This window comes from Dasypus novemcinctus, chromosome 24, assembly GCF_030445035.2.
Source record: "Dasypus novemcinctus isolate mDasNov1 chromosome 24, mDasNov1.1.hap2, whole genome shotgun sequence".
NCBI lineage: Eukaryota > Metazoa > Chordata > Mammalia > Cingulata > Dasypodidae > Dasypus > Dasypus novemcinctus.
In genome coordinates, this window is record NC_080696.1 from 2,565,329 (window position 1) to 2,583,917 (window position 18,589).

Consider the following 18,589-nt stretch of genomic DNA (forward strand, 5'->3'; position numbering starts at 1 on the left):
GCCTGGGCTGCTCTTACCCATGTGACAACTGAGGAAACTGAGGCGCAGTGAGGTCAAAAGCTTTCCTTAATCCGGGGCCTGGCTGCAGTCTGACCTGTATCAGGTGTAGCTGGGAAGCACCTGGCTGGCCACACAGCTGGGGTGAGCTGAGCTTTGTCGTGACGGGCAGCACCGTCTGGGCAGGCAGGAGCACCGTGGCCCGTGGGGCCGCAGCCTCTGCTCGCTGTCCCTGCCGCCTAAGAGCGCAGCGCCGCGCCTGGGCGGTCCTCTAGGACGCAGGCCTCACCTGCGGTGTAGAGAAGAGAGGAGGAAACATTCGCATTTGCACAGAAGCCCTGGAAGATACTTGGGAACTCGAGGAAGAGGCGGCTTGGCTGGAACGGGGAAGGGCAGCAGGAGGGCAGGGTCGAAGTAAGGCTTCTCCGCCACACCTTCATGGGTCCTGCTTGTTCGTGTCACACCACGGGCACGGGGGAATGCTTTCAGGCCCTTGTAAAAGTGAAGTCGAAGCAAGCTGCCCTCAGCCGCGGCGCCTCGCTCTCTCCCCAGGTCTTGCTGTGGCCAGTGCCCTGGTGGACATCTCCCAACAGATGCCGATCGCGTACAAGGAGAAGTCGGGAGCAGTTAGGAGCCGGAAGCAGCAGCCCCCCGCACAGCCGGGCACCTGCATCTGACACTGCGGCCAGCGACTCTCCCAGGAGCGGGCAGAGGCAGGCCGAGCCGCCCGGGCCCGAGCAGGCAGGGGAGGACACCGGGCAGGCGACGCCCAGCGCGTTGCCTCATCGCAGGCTTTCTTTGACGGTTTCCCCCATCCCGTTCCAGCATCTAACCTTTTCCTTTTACATCGGAAATCACTGATCTCATCCCAGGTCCCAGGATGCGCCCGTTGTGGCGGAGGAGGCCGGGAGAGAGCCAGGGAGCGGGCAGGGGGCGACACGCAGGTCACTCGTGGACAGCTGCTCCTGGGACTGTCTGAACTGTGCAGAATACGAGACGTGGTGTTTACAAGTAGACGGCAGCCATCAGGCTCTTGCACATGGGCTTTTAGGAACTCGTCAGATGAAGGAGCTTGTCTTCAGCCGCAGCCTGCTGTCTGTCTTAAAGGTGTGCTGCTTACTCTTGCACGATTTAGGCAGCTGCCTCTCTTCCAGGGAATAGCTGTTTTCTAGTCAAGAACTAGCAACGGTCCATCTCTTTTGAATCATATCAAATCAGGATAGAAGGGGGCTATTTCAAATGTCACGGTCAGCAGTGTCACTTAGAATGTGAACTGATGTAATAGATAGTTTTCTAAAATTATTAATTTAGTCTTAATCCATTTGAAGTTCTTTCTCTTTTTCTCTCACATACACAGACACACACACTAAGTGCCTAGACTTTAAATAGATCTAGCAATTGGAAAATTAGTAAGCCTAAGTTTTTACATAATTGCATTCCTACATTCCTGTAAAATTCCAATAGCTACCATTGGCAATCTGCTCTTTTTCTAAACTCTAATTTGCAGCCAGGAAAGAATTTTCTCACCCCAAGGAACATTCAGCCTCGTGGCAGGAACTAGAAGAAAGCAGAAATGAACTGTGAAAGCTCCAGTTTTCACTGTTGTCAAATGGACACGGAGATGAGGCGGGGTCCCGTGTCCCTCCCCAGTGTCCCCGCGCCGCCCCCCAGCCACTGCCCCCCAGGGCACCCCAGGAAGGGACTCGCCCACGTCACACGTGACCCTTGAACAGAAAACAGCACAGAAAGGACGCGGGCCTGGATCAGAAAGCGCCTCTCCCTGCAGCCTGCGCGAGTCTGTCTCAACAGCCTGGGGGCCTGGAGCTTTCCGGCCTTTTCCCCGGAGTAGGGGCCCGGCCCACCTCCGCTCCTCCCCAGCCCGAGGGGCAGCCGCACAGACAGAAAGGATGCCAGATTGCCAGATGGACTGCGGCCAGGCAAGGAGCGGCCGCATCTGCTCCCGTGCTCTCCAGGGCGCTCTCCAGGGCGGCTTCTCCCGTTTTCTGGTGCTCTATTCTGGCATCATGCGGCAGCCTCCCCAAAAATTTTTTTCTGCTTCAAAATCTGGGATTCTCCAGCATTACCCTAGTGAGATGGACCTCTGAATTGGGAGAAATTAATACCCAAAAGGCAAAAACTGCAGCATTCCCACTTGAAATGCAGTGCTGAGAGCATTATCTCTTCCCAACACTACCTGCTCCCATTAGGAGCCCCTGGAAGTTTTTGAAAACCATGAAACACTGATGCACAAAACGCCTGTCCCTCAATCTTCGCCTCTCCAGAAGCTGCTTTTTCCCATCACGGTCAAAGAGCAGACGGTCCTAGGAAAGACCCTCCTTTATGAGCCCTCCAGGTCCCTGCTTCTGCAGGAGGCCCCCCGGGCGCCTGCAGTGCTGGCCCTTCCCCCCGCAGGTGACACCAGGAGGGGCAGGGCTGGTCCGCCCACAAGGAGAGGCCTCGTTGGCTCAGTGTGCAGATTCCCCTTGCCGAGGAGCTCTCTGCCACGTGCTGGCCCCATGTCGTGGAATAACATGCACCTCAACCCTTAGCCACCCGGTTACTCTTTTTTCTTTTTCTAAAAGAAAATGTTCGTTTGTAAAGAGAAGGAAGGAGAAAGTGAGGTTGCATTCTGCTCCCCAGGGGAGAAACGGCTGAATCCACCTGCTTCTCCTCTGCAGCCAGCACCTTCCTCCAGGCTCTGGGCGAAGGAGGAGAGGCAGGAGGGAGAGGGCTCCGCTCGGCCGGTGCCCAGAGGGGAGAGCCTGGGGCTCACGGGGGGCCGGCGTGTCCGTGAACTGGCCGTGAGCCCCAGCCTTGCACCTGTACATTACGGTGTCCAGAATGCCCAGGCACCCTGTGTACGAGAGAGAAGCGCCTTCGTGTGTTTTCTTAAACGTGACGGCGTCTGAGTTCACCTGCTGAGTTTCTGTGCCAGGTGCCCGACATCCAGGTTCCGAGAAATCCCCCCACTAGGCCCTGGTGTGTTGACAAAGCCCCGAAGGGCCCCCGTCGTGCCGTGCGTTCAGACGCTTCCGGCACCAGTGGGAGTCAAGACAGGAGTCGTCTGCCGACGTCCGTGGCCTGAAACGCGGGCGGGAACCGACTTAAACGCAGGCGGGGGAGGCCGAGGAGGCAGGAGCAGCCGCCGTTGGCCCGGAGGTGCGCGCTGGGTGGCGAGCTCGTCTTAAGCACCCGCGGAAACTGGGTGTTTGCACAGAGGGGCTCTCTGGCCACGTTTCGCTGTGGTTTTATCTGAATCATGGAGGACCGTCTCCCAGGACCAGTGTCTACTATGGATCACGTCTCTGGGAACTGAAAACGAGGCCCCTAACTCCCCTGTCCCCAGGGAGACGTCGGACTCCGCGCTGCCCCCACCCCGCGTGAGAGAAGCCCGCGCTCCTGAGGGGCACCTGTGAAAGGGGGAGAAGGCAGCTCATCCGAGCCAGCCCAGCCCTGAGGCCCCAGACAGAAGATGCCAGGAAAAGCAACGCCGGCCTCAGCGGGAAGCTGGAGGTGCCCTGGGAAATCAGGCAATTGAGAGACCAGTGCACCGTCCGCGGGAAAAGGACGTTTTCCCTTCCACTTGGCGGCGTGTCGGGGGGCGGGTGTTGGTCCCATGCGCACCTGCGGCCTGCGTCGCTTTCCTGCAGCAAGTAGGAAGCACCACGCCAGGGCGGCGGCCAAGAGCAGGTGCACCTCTGGCTGCGCCTCCGGCTGCTCGAGCCCCCGTCCCCAGAGACAGGCCGTCACAGGGCAGAGACCGCTTCTGGAACGTTTGCCCGATTTACCAAACGCGGCTCGAACCACAGACATCACAGCGGGCGGCTTCTGGGGAGCCAGACCCACCACGACTTCCCCTCGGGCCGACGAGTCGCCCGAACAGCCCCCTCGCCTGCAGGGGCACGGCCGGAGCGCGCCTTCTCCTACACGGCAGTGATGGAAGCTGCTTCCAGAACTGAGCCTGGGCACCGCGTCCTGAACACCAGGGAAGCCGGCTTTGTTGAACTAATTCGGGCTCTGGAAATGTTTTTGTTTTACAGTTATTTACGGTTTTTTTGTTTGGACTCAAGCTTAGTTGTTAATATGTATAATTTAGTATTATTGCACTCATGTAAATACGGAGTATTGTAAACTATTTCATTGCTGGGAATTGTGGGTGTTATACATACATTTAGGACTGCAATTTTTTGGTATTTTTTGTATTGTAAAATAACAGCTTAATTCAAGCAGGAATAAGAATTAAGGGAGGTCTGTGCATTTTAATTACAAATGTGAAGGAATGTATATAAACAGAAGTAAATACTATCATACAACTTCCTTCTAAAATAAAAGTAGACGTGGTACAATGTGGTTTTTGTCCTCAGTGTTCACACGTCTGTTTTGCTGCTCATTTTTACTCATTTCAGGCTACCGAGGAGGCCCCGAAGACGGGAACGGAGACCCCCTGCTGCCCTGCGCCGGAGGCCCAGGGAGCCCCCAGGAGACGCCCACCCAGCAGCCCTGGGCGCAGCGCCGGGCCTCCTCTGCCCATGCCCGTCGGCGTCTTGGTCTGGCCGGGACGTCTGCCTGGGTGCCTGGCGACTCCCTCAGGGCCCTGGACAGTGACACTTGGAGGCCGACGGGCTGGTGGCTTGGGGTTTCAGGGGAGTGGTCGCCGTCCCTGCAGCCCCGCCCCGTGGGGGGACCCCGAGGTGAGGCCGGGGCGGGCGTGCAGCCTGCTTCCGTGGAGGGAGGAGGGCGCGCCGAGGGGGGCAGCCTGGGGGCCTGCGCCCCGGCTGGGGCGACCTGGGGCGGGAAGCGAGGAGGGAGGTGGTGAGGGCTGGAGCTGGGAGGTGAAGGCATGTGTCCCGCTACGGCCCTCGCCGCCCGCTTTGCTGTGGGACCCACAGAACGACGCGTCCCAGCCCCCTGGCACTGAGGCCGGCCGGTGTGGGCCACAGCGATCGTGGAAAATCTGCCCCGGGCCCTCCCCGGAGATCTCGTGTTGAAGGTGCAAACAAACAGGCACTGGCTCGAGAGCCCACGTGGCTCGGTGGCTGAGGCCGGCTGCCCATGGACGAGGTCCCGGGTTCAATCCCCAGCCCCCAATACCAAATCATTAAAAGGTTTTGAGGGAATTAGGTGCCAAAGACACCCAGACCCTGGCTTTAAAAAGTACAGATGAAAAAGCCTCTTGAGGCTCACCCTCAGGCAGGAACGTGGGTGTAAAAGCCGAGCCCAGGGAGGCACATCCCAGGCCACTCAGAGGGCTGGAGGGCAGGCAGCCACTGTGGGGCTGCGAGGAGCCGCCCGGCAGCTAAGTGGGACGCAGGCACCTGACGGGACCTTGTGTCCCCCTGGGGAAGAACTGCAAAATGGACTCTGGTGGCAGGAGCGCCAACTGCCAGGGCCCGCGGACGTAGCGTGCGTCCTGGGCCAAGGGCCCCAGGCCCGGCCTGGCCCCGGCGGCTGAGTGTCCACCCTCCCGCAGCCTCGTGGGCTCCCCTCGTCCCGCTGCAGCCAGTGGCCCTCCTGCGGCGCACGCCTCCTGGGGCCAAGGATGCAGCCATGAACGGGCAGGCGGGAGTCCCGGTGCGCGTGGAGCTCCCGAGTGGGCGGTGAGCGCCAGGAGAGGAGGCGCGGGCGGGACGGGGGTGGCCGGGCCTGAAGGGAGGGGCCAGCCGGCGGCACTTGTCCACACGCGTTCCCAGCCGGGCACGCGACAGCCGGAGAACATGGCTTTCTTAACAGAAGCTGTTACACAGCGATCGAGAGGTGGCTTCTCGTGGTTTTCCAGAAACGTAACCACACATAAACCGAGGGGAGACAACTTGGGTTTGTTCACAGCCGAGCCAAGAGCTGGTCCTCTGGGAAGATTCTGGCACCAAGAGCAGCGCTGCTGCCAGCACCCGACGCAGCCCGCGCCTGAGGGATCGCTGCCGGCAGACCGTGCCCGGCGCTGCTGGCCGCCGACGTGGTGACCGGCTTCCCTCCACGCTGTCCCCACGCAGGACGGCGAGGCCCGGGGACGGCAGGCCAGGCCCTCCGCGCGTTAGCGCCTCCCGTCTGCCTCGCCCAGGCACCTCGGGGCCCTCCCCCCGCTGCCGGGGCTGGGGGCGCCCGCGGTGTGGGTCGTGACCCCTCCCTGGCGAAGCCGCTTCCCCAACACACGGCCCGCAGGCCCGCGGCCCGCCCTCCGCCGCCCCCTGCCCCTTCCCGAGCAGGCAGGGCCGCGCTGCTGTCCCCCGGGCCTCCCGGCAGCCCTGCGCAGCCCGCACTCCTGGCTCTGGACGTCTCACCAGCAGGGGCCACACGGCCTGCAGGAGGGAGCTGCCTCTGCGCGTGGCCTGGCCCAGCCCGGGGACGGGGGTCAGAGAGCGGTTCCCTGCGACCCAGCACCCAGACACGGGCTCCCAGCCTGGGCGGCGTGGGCACGACACTGCCAGCGAGCCCCGGCCCCCACGCCCCCCACGCGGGTGGGGCCCGACTGCGGCCTCGGGGAGCCCCCGTCACAGCGAGACAGCAGCCGGGCGCGCAGGACCCCGCGCAGGGGCGGAGGAGCGGGCCGGGCCGTCCCCAGCAGCCACGCTCAGGCCTGAGGCCACGTGCAGCCAGAGAGGCCGGAACAAGCCAACAGCCTTGGGCGACTAAACCCCAGCGCCCCTGCGGCCAGGGCGGGCGGCCGTGGCTGGCGCCGTCCCCAGCCCTCGTCCCCTCCCAGCTTCTGGGACCCGGCTGTGCGCCCCGACGCGCTGGGACTGCTCGCCCTGGGAGGGACCAGGCCACCTGCCCTCCTCCGCCTCCTTTACAAGCAGGTTCAAGAGCCTCGGTCTGGTTGCACCCGTGGGGGCTGGAAGGAGTCACTGCCCCCACAGCACCCGAGAGCACGGCTCTCTGCAGGCTGCTCTGATCACCTTTACGGGCCCTGTCCTTTGGAAGACGTATGCCTACATTTCTTTAAATCTGATCACTGTTTTATATTTGCAGTCATTTCCATTTTTTATTTAAATGCCTATAATTTACTATAAATACCTGAGGCAAGACAGGAGTTTAACACACTGCCATTGAAACCTGTAATTTACTGTAATTATCTGGGGCAAGACGGAAGTCTAACAGGCTGTTGCCGAGGGCGAGTCAGTCGGCAGCGTTTCCCTCTGCTCTGGCTCGGGATGCTTTCGCTCCGCCCCCAGCCCGCCCCGCGCCGTCCATTCTGCAGCTGGTCGGGACGGGCGCGGCTTTACTCTGCCGGCCCCCCCCTTCCCCTTGGAAAACTGTCCTTCACCCCGTGTGGCCCTCACGGGCTTCACGGGCAGGGACCCGTGCTGCCAGGCTGGGTCCGTCATTGCAGGACGGCCTGCCCTTCTCTGCTGAGACTGCGGCAAAGAGCGTGTGCCCGCAGCTGCTGGCGACACCCACCCGCCCCGAGAGGCTGCTGGCCGCAGGGGAGCCAAGCCAGGCCCCAGAGCCAACCAGCTGAGCCCCTGTGGCAGCTGTGCCTGAAGCCCGCGCTGCTCAGACAAGCTCAGCCGTGCTTCTGCCAGTCAGGGGAGCACGGGCGCCACCGACCGACCAGGGTCAGCACCCGCTCTGCGCTCTTCGTGGGTTTCACGGCACCTGCCAAGCACACACCCGTCTCGGGGCCCGGGGGCCGTTCCCTTTGGTGCCCTGTGGAGCTAAGCCCTGTGTCTTGAGTCAGGTTCCCCAGGACAGGGCCGTGACTTACGGACAGAGAGCCCGGGAAGTGACAGACGCAGGCGGGCAGGGGAAGGTCCCAGCTGGAGCCTAGCCTGCCCTGGGGGCTTTGGAGTGTGTGGGCAGAACTGTGCCCTCGGGGCAGGCAGGCTTCTGAACGCTGAACCCGTCAGCCCCGCACAGGCTGCCTCCGGGTGCAGCGTACAGCAGCAGCAGGGGACGGGGGGCGCTGGCTGGCAGGGGCAAAGCATGCGACTCTCCACTCGGACAGAAGCAGGCGGGACGGACAGGAAGATGAAAAGCCCCTGCCCTTCTTGAAGGGGAGTCAGGACCCCAGCTCCTTGAGCACCGAGGGGAGACTCCCTGAGTGAACGCGCGGTGGGCCCAAGCAGCGGGCACCCCGGCTGGGGCGTGCTGGTCAGGCCTGAGAGGAGGGCCAGTGGCCGAAACCTGGGGGGAAACGGCTGGAACAATACTCTCGTGAAATAAGCCCAGAGGAAGGGGGATGCCCCGGGGTCCAGCGTTTGGACCAGGCAGGAAGAGGGAAGCCGGGCCTCGCCGGTGACTTCCGCTCAGTCGGGAGCTGCGGGGCGGGCTCGGAAAGCAGTTCATTCCACCCGAGCACGAGCAGAGCAGGAAAGACGACACTGGTAAGCAGCGGGAAGCCCTCCCCGCCCAGCTGAGGTCCCGAGGCCACCCGGGCAGGACGAGGCAGGCACGGACACGAGCGAAGGCCAGTGCCAGGGCACCTGCGTTTATTGAGCTGGAAGTGGGTGACAGCTCGAGAAGGCGGCCAGCTGGTCAGGGTGCCATGGGGGCGTGGTGCGGTGGCCAGGGCGCGGGGGGGGGGGGGGGGGGGTAGAGGCGCCACGGGGAGTCGCGGTGCGGTGGCCAGGACGGTGGCACCCTTCGGGCACAAGCAGCACTCTGTGAGCTGGGCCACGCGCACAGTCGCGCTGCCTGGAAGGCCCCGGGGAAAGGCTGCGGGTGCAGGACGTCCTTCCTTCGGGGTTGCGGGTGCCCTGCGCACTGCCCGGGAGATTGTAGCCCCGCACAGTCTAGGGTCTGGATGGCCCGACCTCCAGGGGGCCCCGCCCCCGGCCCCGCTGTCCACGGTCTCACCCCGGGCCCAGGGCGCAGGGCGGGCGCACTGGCAGGGAAGGCAGCAGAGCCCGGCGTGGCCCTGGCACCCGGGCAGGGGTGGGCAGTCACCTGTGCTGTCCGCTGTCCGCCGGCCGGTCAGAGCTGGGGCCAGAGGGCCAGGACGGGGAGTGTGGCCAGCAGAGAGCTCCCCTCCAGGGGTCCGATCGCGAAGGACGCCTTGGGGGGCAGCGAGCAGGGCTGCAGCCTGGAGGGCAGACCCCGCCGGCCCCCCGCCTGCCATCTCGGCCCACGTGGCAGCAAAGGGTGCGGAAGGGGGGTGGGGGCTGCCGGCTACCCCCCTCCCCCTGCACCTACCTGCAGGACGCTGCGCTCGCCGCCCGGGTAGGGGCCCGGCTGCTCCAGCAGGGCTGGGAGCCCCCCGCTGTCGAAGGCCTGTATGGCGCTGTCTGTGGAGGCAGGGGCACCCCTCCACCAAGACCCGCTCCTCGGGGCCAGCAGAGCCCCCTGGCACCCCGCGTGGGCCCCCACGCACACCGGCGTCTCTGCGGCCTGACGCTCCGGGCGGGGCAGCTCTGCGACGGCGGCTCCCGCGCTGCGGCCGGACCCTCATTGCGACCAGCGTCGACCCCCGCCCTTGGCGCAGGGCGCGGGCGAGCACGGAGGCGAGGTGGGTAGTGGGGGCCGGGCCCCGGGACCAGGACCCTCCTCCCGTGGGCCCGAGGGGGGCCTGACCCCCTTCCCGCCGCCCTCCCGGCGCCGGCCGACGCCCCCGGGTCCTGCCTGGGGTCTGGGACCCGTGTCCCGAGGGACGGGGGCCGGCGGGGGTCTCCTGCCCCTGGGACGCCCCGGCTCCCGCCCTGCCCCGGGCCCTCACCCAGGCAGCGGTTCCTCGTGAAGAGCCCCCGGAAGGCCTCGCACTCCTCCCGCCGGTTCCCGCTGGCCCCGCAGGCGCACCAGGGCGCCACGCGAGCGCTCGCGTTGTCCACGAAGTTGGGGGCGATGGCGGTGCCTGCGGGCCCCGAGGGCGGGTCACCGGCCCATCCAGGGGGCAGCCCCGGAGAGCCCCCACCCGCGCCCGGCCCCTCGTACCCACGAGGCCCGCGTAGGCGCGCCGGCAGCCGGGGGCCTGCTCCTGCGGGCAGCCGTCGGGGGCGCCGGGGACCGGGGCGCAGGCGGCCTGGAAGGCCAGGAGGCGGGGCCTGCGGGGCGGGGCGAGGGTGGAGGCGGGGCCTGCGGGCGGGGCGAGGGTGGAGGCGGGGCCTGTGGGCGGGGCCTGTGGGGCGGGGTGGGGGCGGGGCCTGTGGGCGGAACGGGCGGGGCCTGGAAGGCCAGGAGGCGGGGCCTGCGGGGCGAGGGTGGGCGGAGGCGGGGCCTGCGGGTGGGGCGAGGGTGGAGGCGGGGCCTGTGGGCGGGGCTAGGGCGGGGTGGAGGCGGGGCCTGTGGGGCGGGGCGAGGGAGGGTGGAGGCGGGGCCTGTGGGGCGGGGCTAGGGCGGGGGTGGAGGCGGGGCCTGTGGGGCGGGGCGAGGGTGGAGGCGGGGCCTGTGGGGCGAGGGTGGAGGCGGGGCCTGCGGGGCGGGGTGGAGGCGGGGCCTGTGGGTCGGGGCGAGGGAGGGTGGAGGCGGGGCCTAAGGGGCGGGGCGGAGGAGGGGCGGGGCCTATGGGTGGAGCGGGCGGGGCCTGGAAGGCCAGGAGGCGGGGCCTGTGGGGCGGGGGCGAGGGTGGGTGAAGGCGGCCTGGAAGGTCAGGAGGCGGGGCTTGTGGGGCGGGGTGAGGGCGGGGTGGAGGCGGGGCCTGGAAGTCCAGGAGGCAGGGCTAGCGGGGGGCGAGGTGGAGGAGGGGCGGGGCCAGCAAAGGCGGGGCGGGGCAGGTGGCCTGGAAGGCCAGGAGGCGGGGCCTGTGGGGTGGGGCGAGGGTGGGGTGGAGGCGGGGCCTGCGGGTGGTGGCGGAGCGGGCGGGGCCTGGAAGGCCAGGAGGCGGGGCTAGCAGGGGGCGAGGTGGAGGAGGGGCGAAGCGGAGGACGGGCGGGGCCAGCAAAGGCGGGGCGGGGCCTACGGGTGAGGCAGGCGGCCTGGAAGGCCAGGAGGCGGGGCCTGCGGGGAGGGGCGAGGTTGAGAAGAGGCGGGGCCTGCGGGGAGGGGCGAGGTTGAGAAGAGGCGGGGCCTGCGGGGGCGGGGCAGAGAAGGGACGGGGAGATGGGCGGGGCGGATGGGGGCGAGGCGGCGGAGGCCTGCAAGGCCAGGAGGCGGGGCCTGCGGGGGGGACACGGTGAGGGGGCGGGGCGGGGCGGGGGCGGGGCGGGGCCGGCGGGGGGCGGGGCGGGGGCGGGGCCGGGGCGGGGGCGGGGCCGGGGGCCAGGCGAGGCGGGGCCTGCACCTGCAGACGCGGCTGCGCGCGCAGCCGTCGAGGGGCGCCAGGCATGGCGGCGGCGAGGCCCCGGGCGGCGCGAGGGCGCAGGCTGGCGCGAAGGTCTGGCGCCGGCGCTCGGCGCACGCGGGCTCCGCGCACGGGCAGAAGAGCAGCGCGAGGCTGAGCGCGGGCGGCGCGCGGGGCGAAGAAGCGGCGCAGGGCGCGGCGGCAGCGGGCGCGGGGGCAGCCCCCGGCCGCGGCCCCGGCCCAGGCACCGCGCCACGTACTCGGCGCGCAGCCGCTGGCACCGCGCGTCCCCCGTGCACGCCTCGGCCGCCGCCACGCAGCGGTTCTCTCCGGACGGGCGCGCGGACCCTGCGGGCGGGAGCGCGGGCTGCCGTGGGGGCCCCCGCGCGCCTGAGGGCCGCCGCCGGGAGCGGGCAGGCGCCTTCCGAGGGGCCACGGAGCCCCCGCCCCGGCCCTCGAGCCCGCCCTGCGCCCCCCGCCTGGAGGCGGCTCTCCAGTTCCCGGGGCCGGGCCCTCCCCGGGCGCCCGTGCGTCCTTGCGCCCCCCGGAGCCCCGCTGCCCCCTGGGGAGCCTCCCAGCAGGAGGACGGGGGCCCGTCCAGGCCTGGCCGCGGGCTGGGGCAGGGTCGCCCCCGTGGCAGGCAGAGCCGCGCGCCGGGTCCGGCGCGGAGAGCGAGCGGCCGCCCAGACGGGCCACGCGCAGGCCCGGCCGCGCCCGTCCCTAGGACTGGCCACGCGCCCAGGAGCCCGCCCCCGGCGGCTGCAGCCCTGGAGGCACCTGGCTCAGCCGCTCCGCGCCCACCCGCCCACCGCCCCGGTTCGGGGAAGGCGAGGGGGCCCCTCTGCACTGGCCCCCCTCTTGCGGGGCCGTGGGTTGGAGAAGGGGTCGTGGCGAGTGCGGGAAGGCCTGACGGCGATGGCAGAGGCGCGGGGGGTCGGCGGGGGAAGGGCCGCCTCTGCTCCAGGCCGCGCGCCTTGCCCTTGCCCCCGGCCGCACCCCGCAGCCCCGGGGCTGGCGCGGGCGCCGTCTGCTCCTCGGCTCACCTGCGTCTCCTCCAGGAGCAGCCTTGCCTGTTCCCCGCCCTCAGAACGGCTCCTCTCGGCCCCCAGACCTCCCGCGCCTTGAACCTCGACCCGACTCCATTCTACCCGCTCCACCCTGGAAGGCGACCCCCCCACCCCCCCGTGATGCCCCAGATGGAGAGGGGGCAGTAGGAGCAGGTGGGACCGCAGGGGCGAGGCACGGAAGACACTGAAGATGCCGGGACAGGACCGCGGCGGTTGGGGGGCTGCGCGAGGGCACCGAGCGTGGGGAGAGGGGAGCGCGCTCCTCGGCAGGGGCCCAAGGCAGGACGGGTGGGGGTCCGGGGACACCCGCCCCTCGCCAGCGCCTCGTCCTGCGTGTCGGCGTTTCCCGCGTCCGGTGCCCCCGGGGAGGCGGGCGCTCACCCAGCAGCAGCGGCAGCAGCAGCGCGGGCCGCAGGCTGCGGGCCATGCGGGCGCTCCCGGGCGCTCCCCGCGCTGCTCGACCGGGCGGAGGGACGCGCTTCCCGGCGCTGCGCGCAGCAGGTGTGACAGCAGGTGTGACAGCAGGTGTCTGCGCAGCGCGGGGCTCCCGGGAGCAGCTTCTGTCGGGGAGATCACCCGCCTTCCCGCGCCGCCCCGCCTGCTCCTTCCGTGTAAATCCGGATTTCCACCGCCTGGATGAGCCGTGACTGACCCCAGCAGACACGCGGGCCCCTCACAGCAAGCTGAAGAAACCTTGTCTCTCTCCGGCTAAGTTATAACTACTAAGAAGAAAACATAACTGTTCTTTTCCTTTTTTATAATTTTATTTTAAACTTCTATCGTGAACTAGTTTCAGACGTGCAGGGAACTGCAGAAATACTGGAGTTCCCCTTACTGGGTTATACCCTTGGCCCCCGCCCCGTTGCTCTCTCACCTAACGGTAACATAATCAACTACACGGAGCTGGCGCTGGTTCAGCGCTCGCAGCTGCAGGCCGCTTGATTTCACCTTTCTCCCTCCACTGACGACCTTTTCTGTTCCCGGATCCCACGGTGTGTCCAGCATAAGACCTGAGCCGGTCCATCCGTCTGCTCTTCTGGGAGCTTGACACAGGATCCAGGTCAGGAATTTCCTACAGTCTTCCTCTGGGATTTGTCTGATGTTTTCTCCCGGCCAGAGTGTGAAACAGCGTTGTTAGTTTTTTAAAGATTTATTTATTTATTTCTCTCTCCTTCCCCCCCAGTTGTCTGTTCTCTGGGTCTATTTGCTGCATGTTCTTTTTTGTCTGCTTCTGTTGTTGTCAGCGGCACGGGAATCTGTGTCTCTTTTTGTTGCGTCATCTTGTGTCAGCTCTCCGTGTGTGTGGCACCATTCCTGGGCAGGCTGCACTTTCTTTCATGCTGGGCGGCTCTCCTTATGGGTGCACTCCTTGCGCGTGGGGCTCCCCTACGCGGCGGACACCCCTGTGTGGCAGGGCACTCCTTGCGCGCATCAGCACTGCGCATGGGCCAGCTCCACACGGGTCAAGGAGGCCTGGGATTTGAACCGTGGACCTCCCATGTGGTAGACGGACGCCCTAACCACTGGGCCAAGCCTTCTTCCCAAACAGCATTGTTTTGATGATCCAAAAAGTTATTCTAAAAGTGTTGAGATTAAAAGTCAAAAGACCTAACTTTATACAGATGTGGCACTAATGCCATCACTCTTAAAGTATGAAATTTTAATGTTTCTTATATACAAAAATGTTTACAGAGTAATACAGTGACACGCAAGGACCTGTGAACCAGAGAAAAATAAACTCTTGCAAATAGAGTCGCAGCCCCGGGTCCCCTGCCTGTCCCTGCATTACCTCCAGGCCCTCCTCACTGCTCCCCAGCTGCTACTTTGTTGTCTTTCTCGTGGACAATATATAGTGTTGTTTTACATGTATGTAGATTTAATATATATGGTTTACTGTATCATTCAGTAACTTGCCTTTTTTTTTTTTTTTGGCCCAATATGATTTCAGATGTACTCATGTTAGTGTTTGTAGAAAGATTCATTCATTTTTCTTTCCTTTCTAGTATTCCACTGCATGGCCCTATGACACTTTGACACTTTATCTGTTCTCCCACTGATGGACATTTCTTTTTTAAAGGTTTATTTATTTATTTCCCCTCTTGTGGCTTGTTCCTTTCTTTGCTGTCTCTTCCTTTTCCATTCACTGCGCGTTTTTTCTGTATCTGCTTGTCTCCCTTTTGTTGCGTCATCTTGCTGCACCAGCTCTCCGCAGTGCACAGGCCAGCTTGCCTTCCCAAGGAGGCCCGGGACGCGAACCCAGGGCCTCCCATATGGTAGGCGGGAGCCCAACTGAGTGAGCCACAGCCGCTTCCCTGATGGACTTTTAATTTTGTTCTAATTGCTGATGATTGAGAACAGTGCTGCTAGTAACACTCCTGTCATTCCTCTGGTGTATGTGGTTCACATTTCAAAAGATCTCTTTATCCCTCCGTCATCTAAACTTCAGAGCACTGGTTGCACGTTAGAAACAAACGTGGAGTTTTAAAAGCTGCCGATGCCTAACCCGACCTGGACAAACTCAGAATCTCTGAGAGCCCCAGGGGCTGGTTTTTTTTCTTTTCTTTTCTTTTTTGAGGTACCAGGTCTGGGGATTGAACCCAGGACCCTGTATGTGGAAGCTGGTGCTTAAGCACGGAGCCACATTGGCTCCTGAGTTGGTTGTTTTGTTTGTCTGCTTCTTGTTTTTAGAAGGCACTGGGAACCAAACCCAGGACCTCCCGTGTGGGAAGCAGGTGCTCAACTGCTTGAGCCATCCACCCCCTGGTATTTTTTAAAAGTACCCCAGGTGATTCCAAGGTGCAGCCCAAATGAGAAGTGATCTTTTAGGCTTTCAAGTGTTGAATCGTCCTTGTATTTCCAGGATAAAACCATTGGTAATGAATTGTTCATGCAGCTGGCTAGTTAGATTTTGTTTGCTGATCATTTGTTTAGGAATTTGGCATCTGTGCTCATCAGAGAGGCTGGGCTGTCGTTTTCCTTTCTCATTGTTTCCTCATCTGGTTTTGGTTTTGAGGTTACGCCATGCAGATAAAATGTGCTGGGCATGTTTCCTCTCATTCTTTTTCCTACAAGACTATAAACAAGATTAGAATTAACTGTCCCTGGGGTGTTCAGTAGAGCTCAGCTGTGGAATCTTCTGGGCACCAAGTTCATTTTTGCGAACAGATTTCTAACTCAATTCTATTTCTTGAACAGTTCAAGGTCTGGTTACATTTTCAACTTCTTAGGGGGCGGCGGACTTGGCCCAGTGGTTAGGGCGTCCGTCTACCACATGGGAGGTCCGCGGTTCAAACCCCGGCCTCCTTGACCCGTGTGAACCTGGCCCATGCACAGTGCTGATGTGCACAAGGAGTGCCGTGCCACGCAGGGGTGTCCCCTGCATAGGAGAGCCCCACATGGAAGGAGTGTGCCCCATAAGGAGAGCCGCCCAGCGTGAAAGAAAGTGCAGCCTGCCCAGGAATGGTGCCACACACACGGAGAGCTGACAGAACAAGATGACACAACAAAAAGAAACACAGATTCCCATGCCACTAACAACAGAAGCGGACAAAGAAGACGCAGCAAATGGACACAGAGAACAGACAAACGGGGGGGGAGAGAGGGGAGAAAAATAAATAAATCTTTTAAAGAAAATTTCTTAGGCATTCCTGATGAGTCATTTTTTTATATTAAATTTCATATTCATTGACATAAAGTTTTACACTCAAGACTTCCTGTTCCTTGCTGATACCCATCCTCTCCCTGTTCCTTACTGGCACAAGAGCCCAGATTCCTCAGGTTGCCATTTATCTTACCAGACAGCGCCGCCGTCATCTTCCATGGATCTATTTGTTTACTTTAAAAATTGAGGTGAGGGAACGGATGTGGCTCAAGTGACAGGGCTCCCGCCTACCATATGGGAGGACCTGGGTTCGATCCCTGGAGCTTCCTGGTGAAAAGAAGAGAAAGCATGCCCGTGCGGCAGGCGTTGTGAGCCAGTGCCCTGTGCAAGTGAGTCACGCAGCAAGATGACACATCAAAAGAGAGTCAAGGTGAAGCGCAGCAGAAACCAGGAACTGAGGTGGCACAATTGACAGGGAGCCTCTCTCCCTATCAGAGGTCTCCAGGATTGAATCCCGGTGACTCCTAGAGGAGAGAAAAGGAGAAGACAACACAGAGAGCAAAACAGCAGGGTGGGAGGAGGGGAAGGGGGGAAAAATCAATCTTTAAAAAAAGTTGAGGTGAAATTCACATTAACATACAATTAGTCATTTTTGTGATGTACAGTTCAGTGGCATCTAGAGCATTTGCAATGCTCTAGTTTTAAAACGTTTTCATCACCCCAAAAGGACACCCGCACCAGCTGCCTCCTCGCTCTCAGGCCCCCTCCTCCCAGCCCCCGCTCCGCTTCCTGTGTCCATGGAGTTTCCTACTCTGGACATTTCTCTAGAAAAGCCACCGCGCACGGCGTGACCGTCTGTGTCTGGTTTCCTTCGCTTAGCGTAGTGCCTTGAGGTTCGTCCAAGTTGCCGTGCTCGTCAGACCGTCGGTCCTCTCTGTGGCCGAGTAACGCTCCACCTGTGCGCCCCACGTCGCGTTTCTCTCTCTGTCCTCGAGGGACCTTGGGGTTGTTTCTACCCTCTGATGGTGCTGAGTATTGTTGCCACGAGCGTCTGTGCCCACAGCTCTGGGTGGGCGTGCGTTTCACTCTCTTTGGGTGTGTTTATAACCGGGAGTGGGATTGTTGGGTCCCGTGGTAATTATACTTCATTTTTGAGGAACTGCCATCCCTTTTCCACAGCAGCTTTACCATTCTCTATCGTTTCTCTACGTCCTTACCGACACTTATTATTTTCCTTTCTTCGAGAAGAGCCGTCCACTGGCGTGTGACGTGGTCCCGGTGGTGGTTTTGACTTGCGCCTCCCAGCTGAGCAGCGCCCTGGAGCGTCTTCCCAGCACTGCTCACCGTTCGCCGGTCGCCTTTGTCGAGGTCCCGTCCGAGTCCTGTGCCTTGAGGCCAACCTCCCTCTCCCTTTGTGGGAGCCACTGGTTCCCCTGCGTGGCCCCCCCCCAGCGCCAAGGAAGGGCGCGTGGCCCAGGCCTGCCGTGGGAGTGCAGCGTCTCTCGGGCTCCCGCGATTGCTCGTGGTCGGTCAGGTGACCCACGCCGGCTGGCCACGGTCCCTTCTGGACCTTCCAGGACCCTCGGCCCTGGGCCCGCTGCGCTGGAGGAAGGACCGTGCACCTCCGGCCCCTTAGGGGAGCCCGTGTGCGCAAGAAGCCATCCCAAAGGAAAGCACGGCCAAAGATGGAAACGGAATTTGTCACTTCAGCCATTTTAAGCATCCTGTCCAGCGGCACTAAGGGCAGCGCTGCGTGGCCATCACCACCACCCACCCCAGAACCTTTCCGCCACCCCAAGGCAGCTCTGGGTCCCCTGAGCAGCAACTCCCTGTCCCCCGCACTGGTTTATGCACTGAAGCTCATTCGAGTTGGTCTCTGTCCCTGGACATCAGGAGCCCCCAGGAACCACGGGCGCTTTCTGGGGTCCAGGCTCCTTCCCTCTGACGCGCTGCTGCTGCTGCTGGTTGGAAACCTCCATCTAAGCCGCCGGCCGGGCCCGTGTGGCTCGTTTCCGGGTTTGCCTCATGGATTGGAGGCGGCCACGGCCACGGCCACGGCCACGGCCACGGAGGCGAAACGCAAACCGAGAGGCCGCCGCAGCCGGCTGCGTTTAATTCGACAAAATCCGCTTGGAAACTGGCCCGTGGGCGGCCCGAGGGCCGACTGCACCGGCGCCTCCCCCTTGGGGGGCTCCCGGCCCCAAGGTGCGAGGACCTCCTTCAGGGAGAAGAGCCTCCAGGGCGAGGGGCGCGGGGGCTGCACCCCCGGGCCAGCGGCCTCTGCACCCGGCCTGCCCTCCGCCCCCCTGCGCTGAGCTCGCCCGCCCTCCGCCCCCCGCCCCCCTGCGCTGAGCTCGCCCGCCCTCCGCCCCCCGCCCCCCCCTGCGCTGAGCTCGCCCGCCCTCCGCCCCCCGCCCCCCTGCGCTGAGCTCGCCCGCCCTCCGCCCTCCGCCCCCCTGCGCTGAGCTCGCCCGCCCTCCGCCCTCCGCCCCCCTGCGCTGAGCTCGCCCGCCCTCCGCCCCCCTGCGCTGAGCTCGCCCGCCCTCCGCCCCCCTGCGCTGAGCTCGCCCGCCCTCCGCCCCCCTGCGCTGAGCTCGCCCGCCCTCCGCCCCCCTGCGCTGAGCTCGCCTGCGCTGAGCTCGCCTGCCCTCCGCCCCCCTGCGCTGAGCTCGCCCGCCCTCCGCCCCCCGCCCCCCTGCGCTGAGCTCGCCCGCCCTCCGCCCCCTGCACTGAGCTCGCCTGCCCACCTGAACCCGCCCTTCCCAGGCTGGTCCC

The 18,589-nt window shown here is 63.8% G+C and overlaps 2 protein-coding genes across 4 annotated transcripts in view; one reads left to right on the forward strand and one right to left on the reverse strand.

Annotated features, from left to right (window-relative positions):
* Positions 1-18,589, forward strand: part of ATRN (attractin) — a 301,223-nt gene that overhangs the window by 202,983 nt on the left and 79,651 nt on the right. For 2 of the 3 annotated variants that reach the window (XM_058287460.2, XM_023590451.3), the window contains one exon: positions 550-4,343. The exons of the other annotated variant lie outside the window; for it this stretch is intronic. In XM_058287460.2, coding sequence (XP_058143443.1) covers positions 550-674 — 125 coding nt within the window. In that variant the 3' untranslated portion in view covers positions 675-4,343. Of the gene's footprint in view, positions 1-549; positions 4,344-18,589 lie in introns of those variants that run through there. 3 annotated transcript variants of the gene reach the window in all.
* On the reverse strand, positions 8,528-12,640 carry GFRA4 (GDNF family receptor alpha 4). Its single transcript, XM_058287495.2, is given in 8 exon segments — positions 8,528-8,988; positions 9,127-9,218; positions 9,647-9,781; positions 9,862-9,971; positions 11,147-11,319; positions 11,321-11,375; positions 11,377-11,494; positions 12,595-12,640. Coding segments are annotated over 8 exon segments (810 nt in total). The 3' UTR covers positions 8,528-8,907.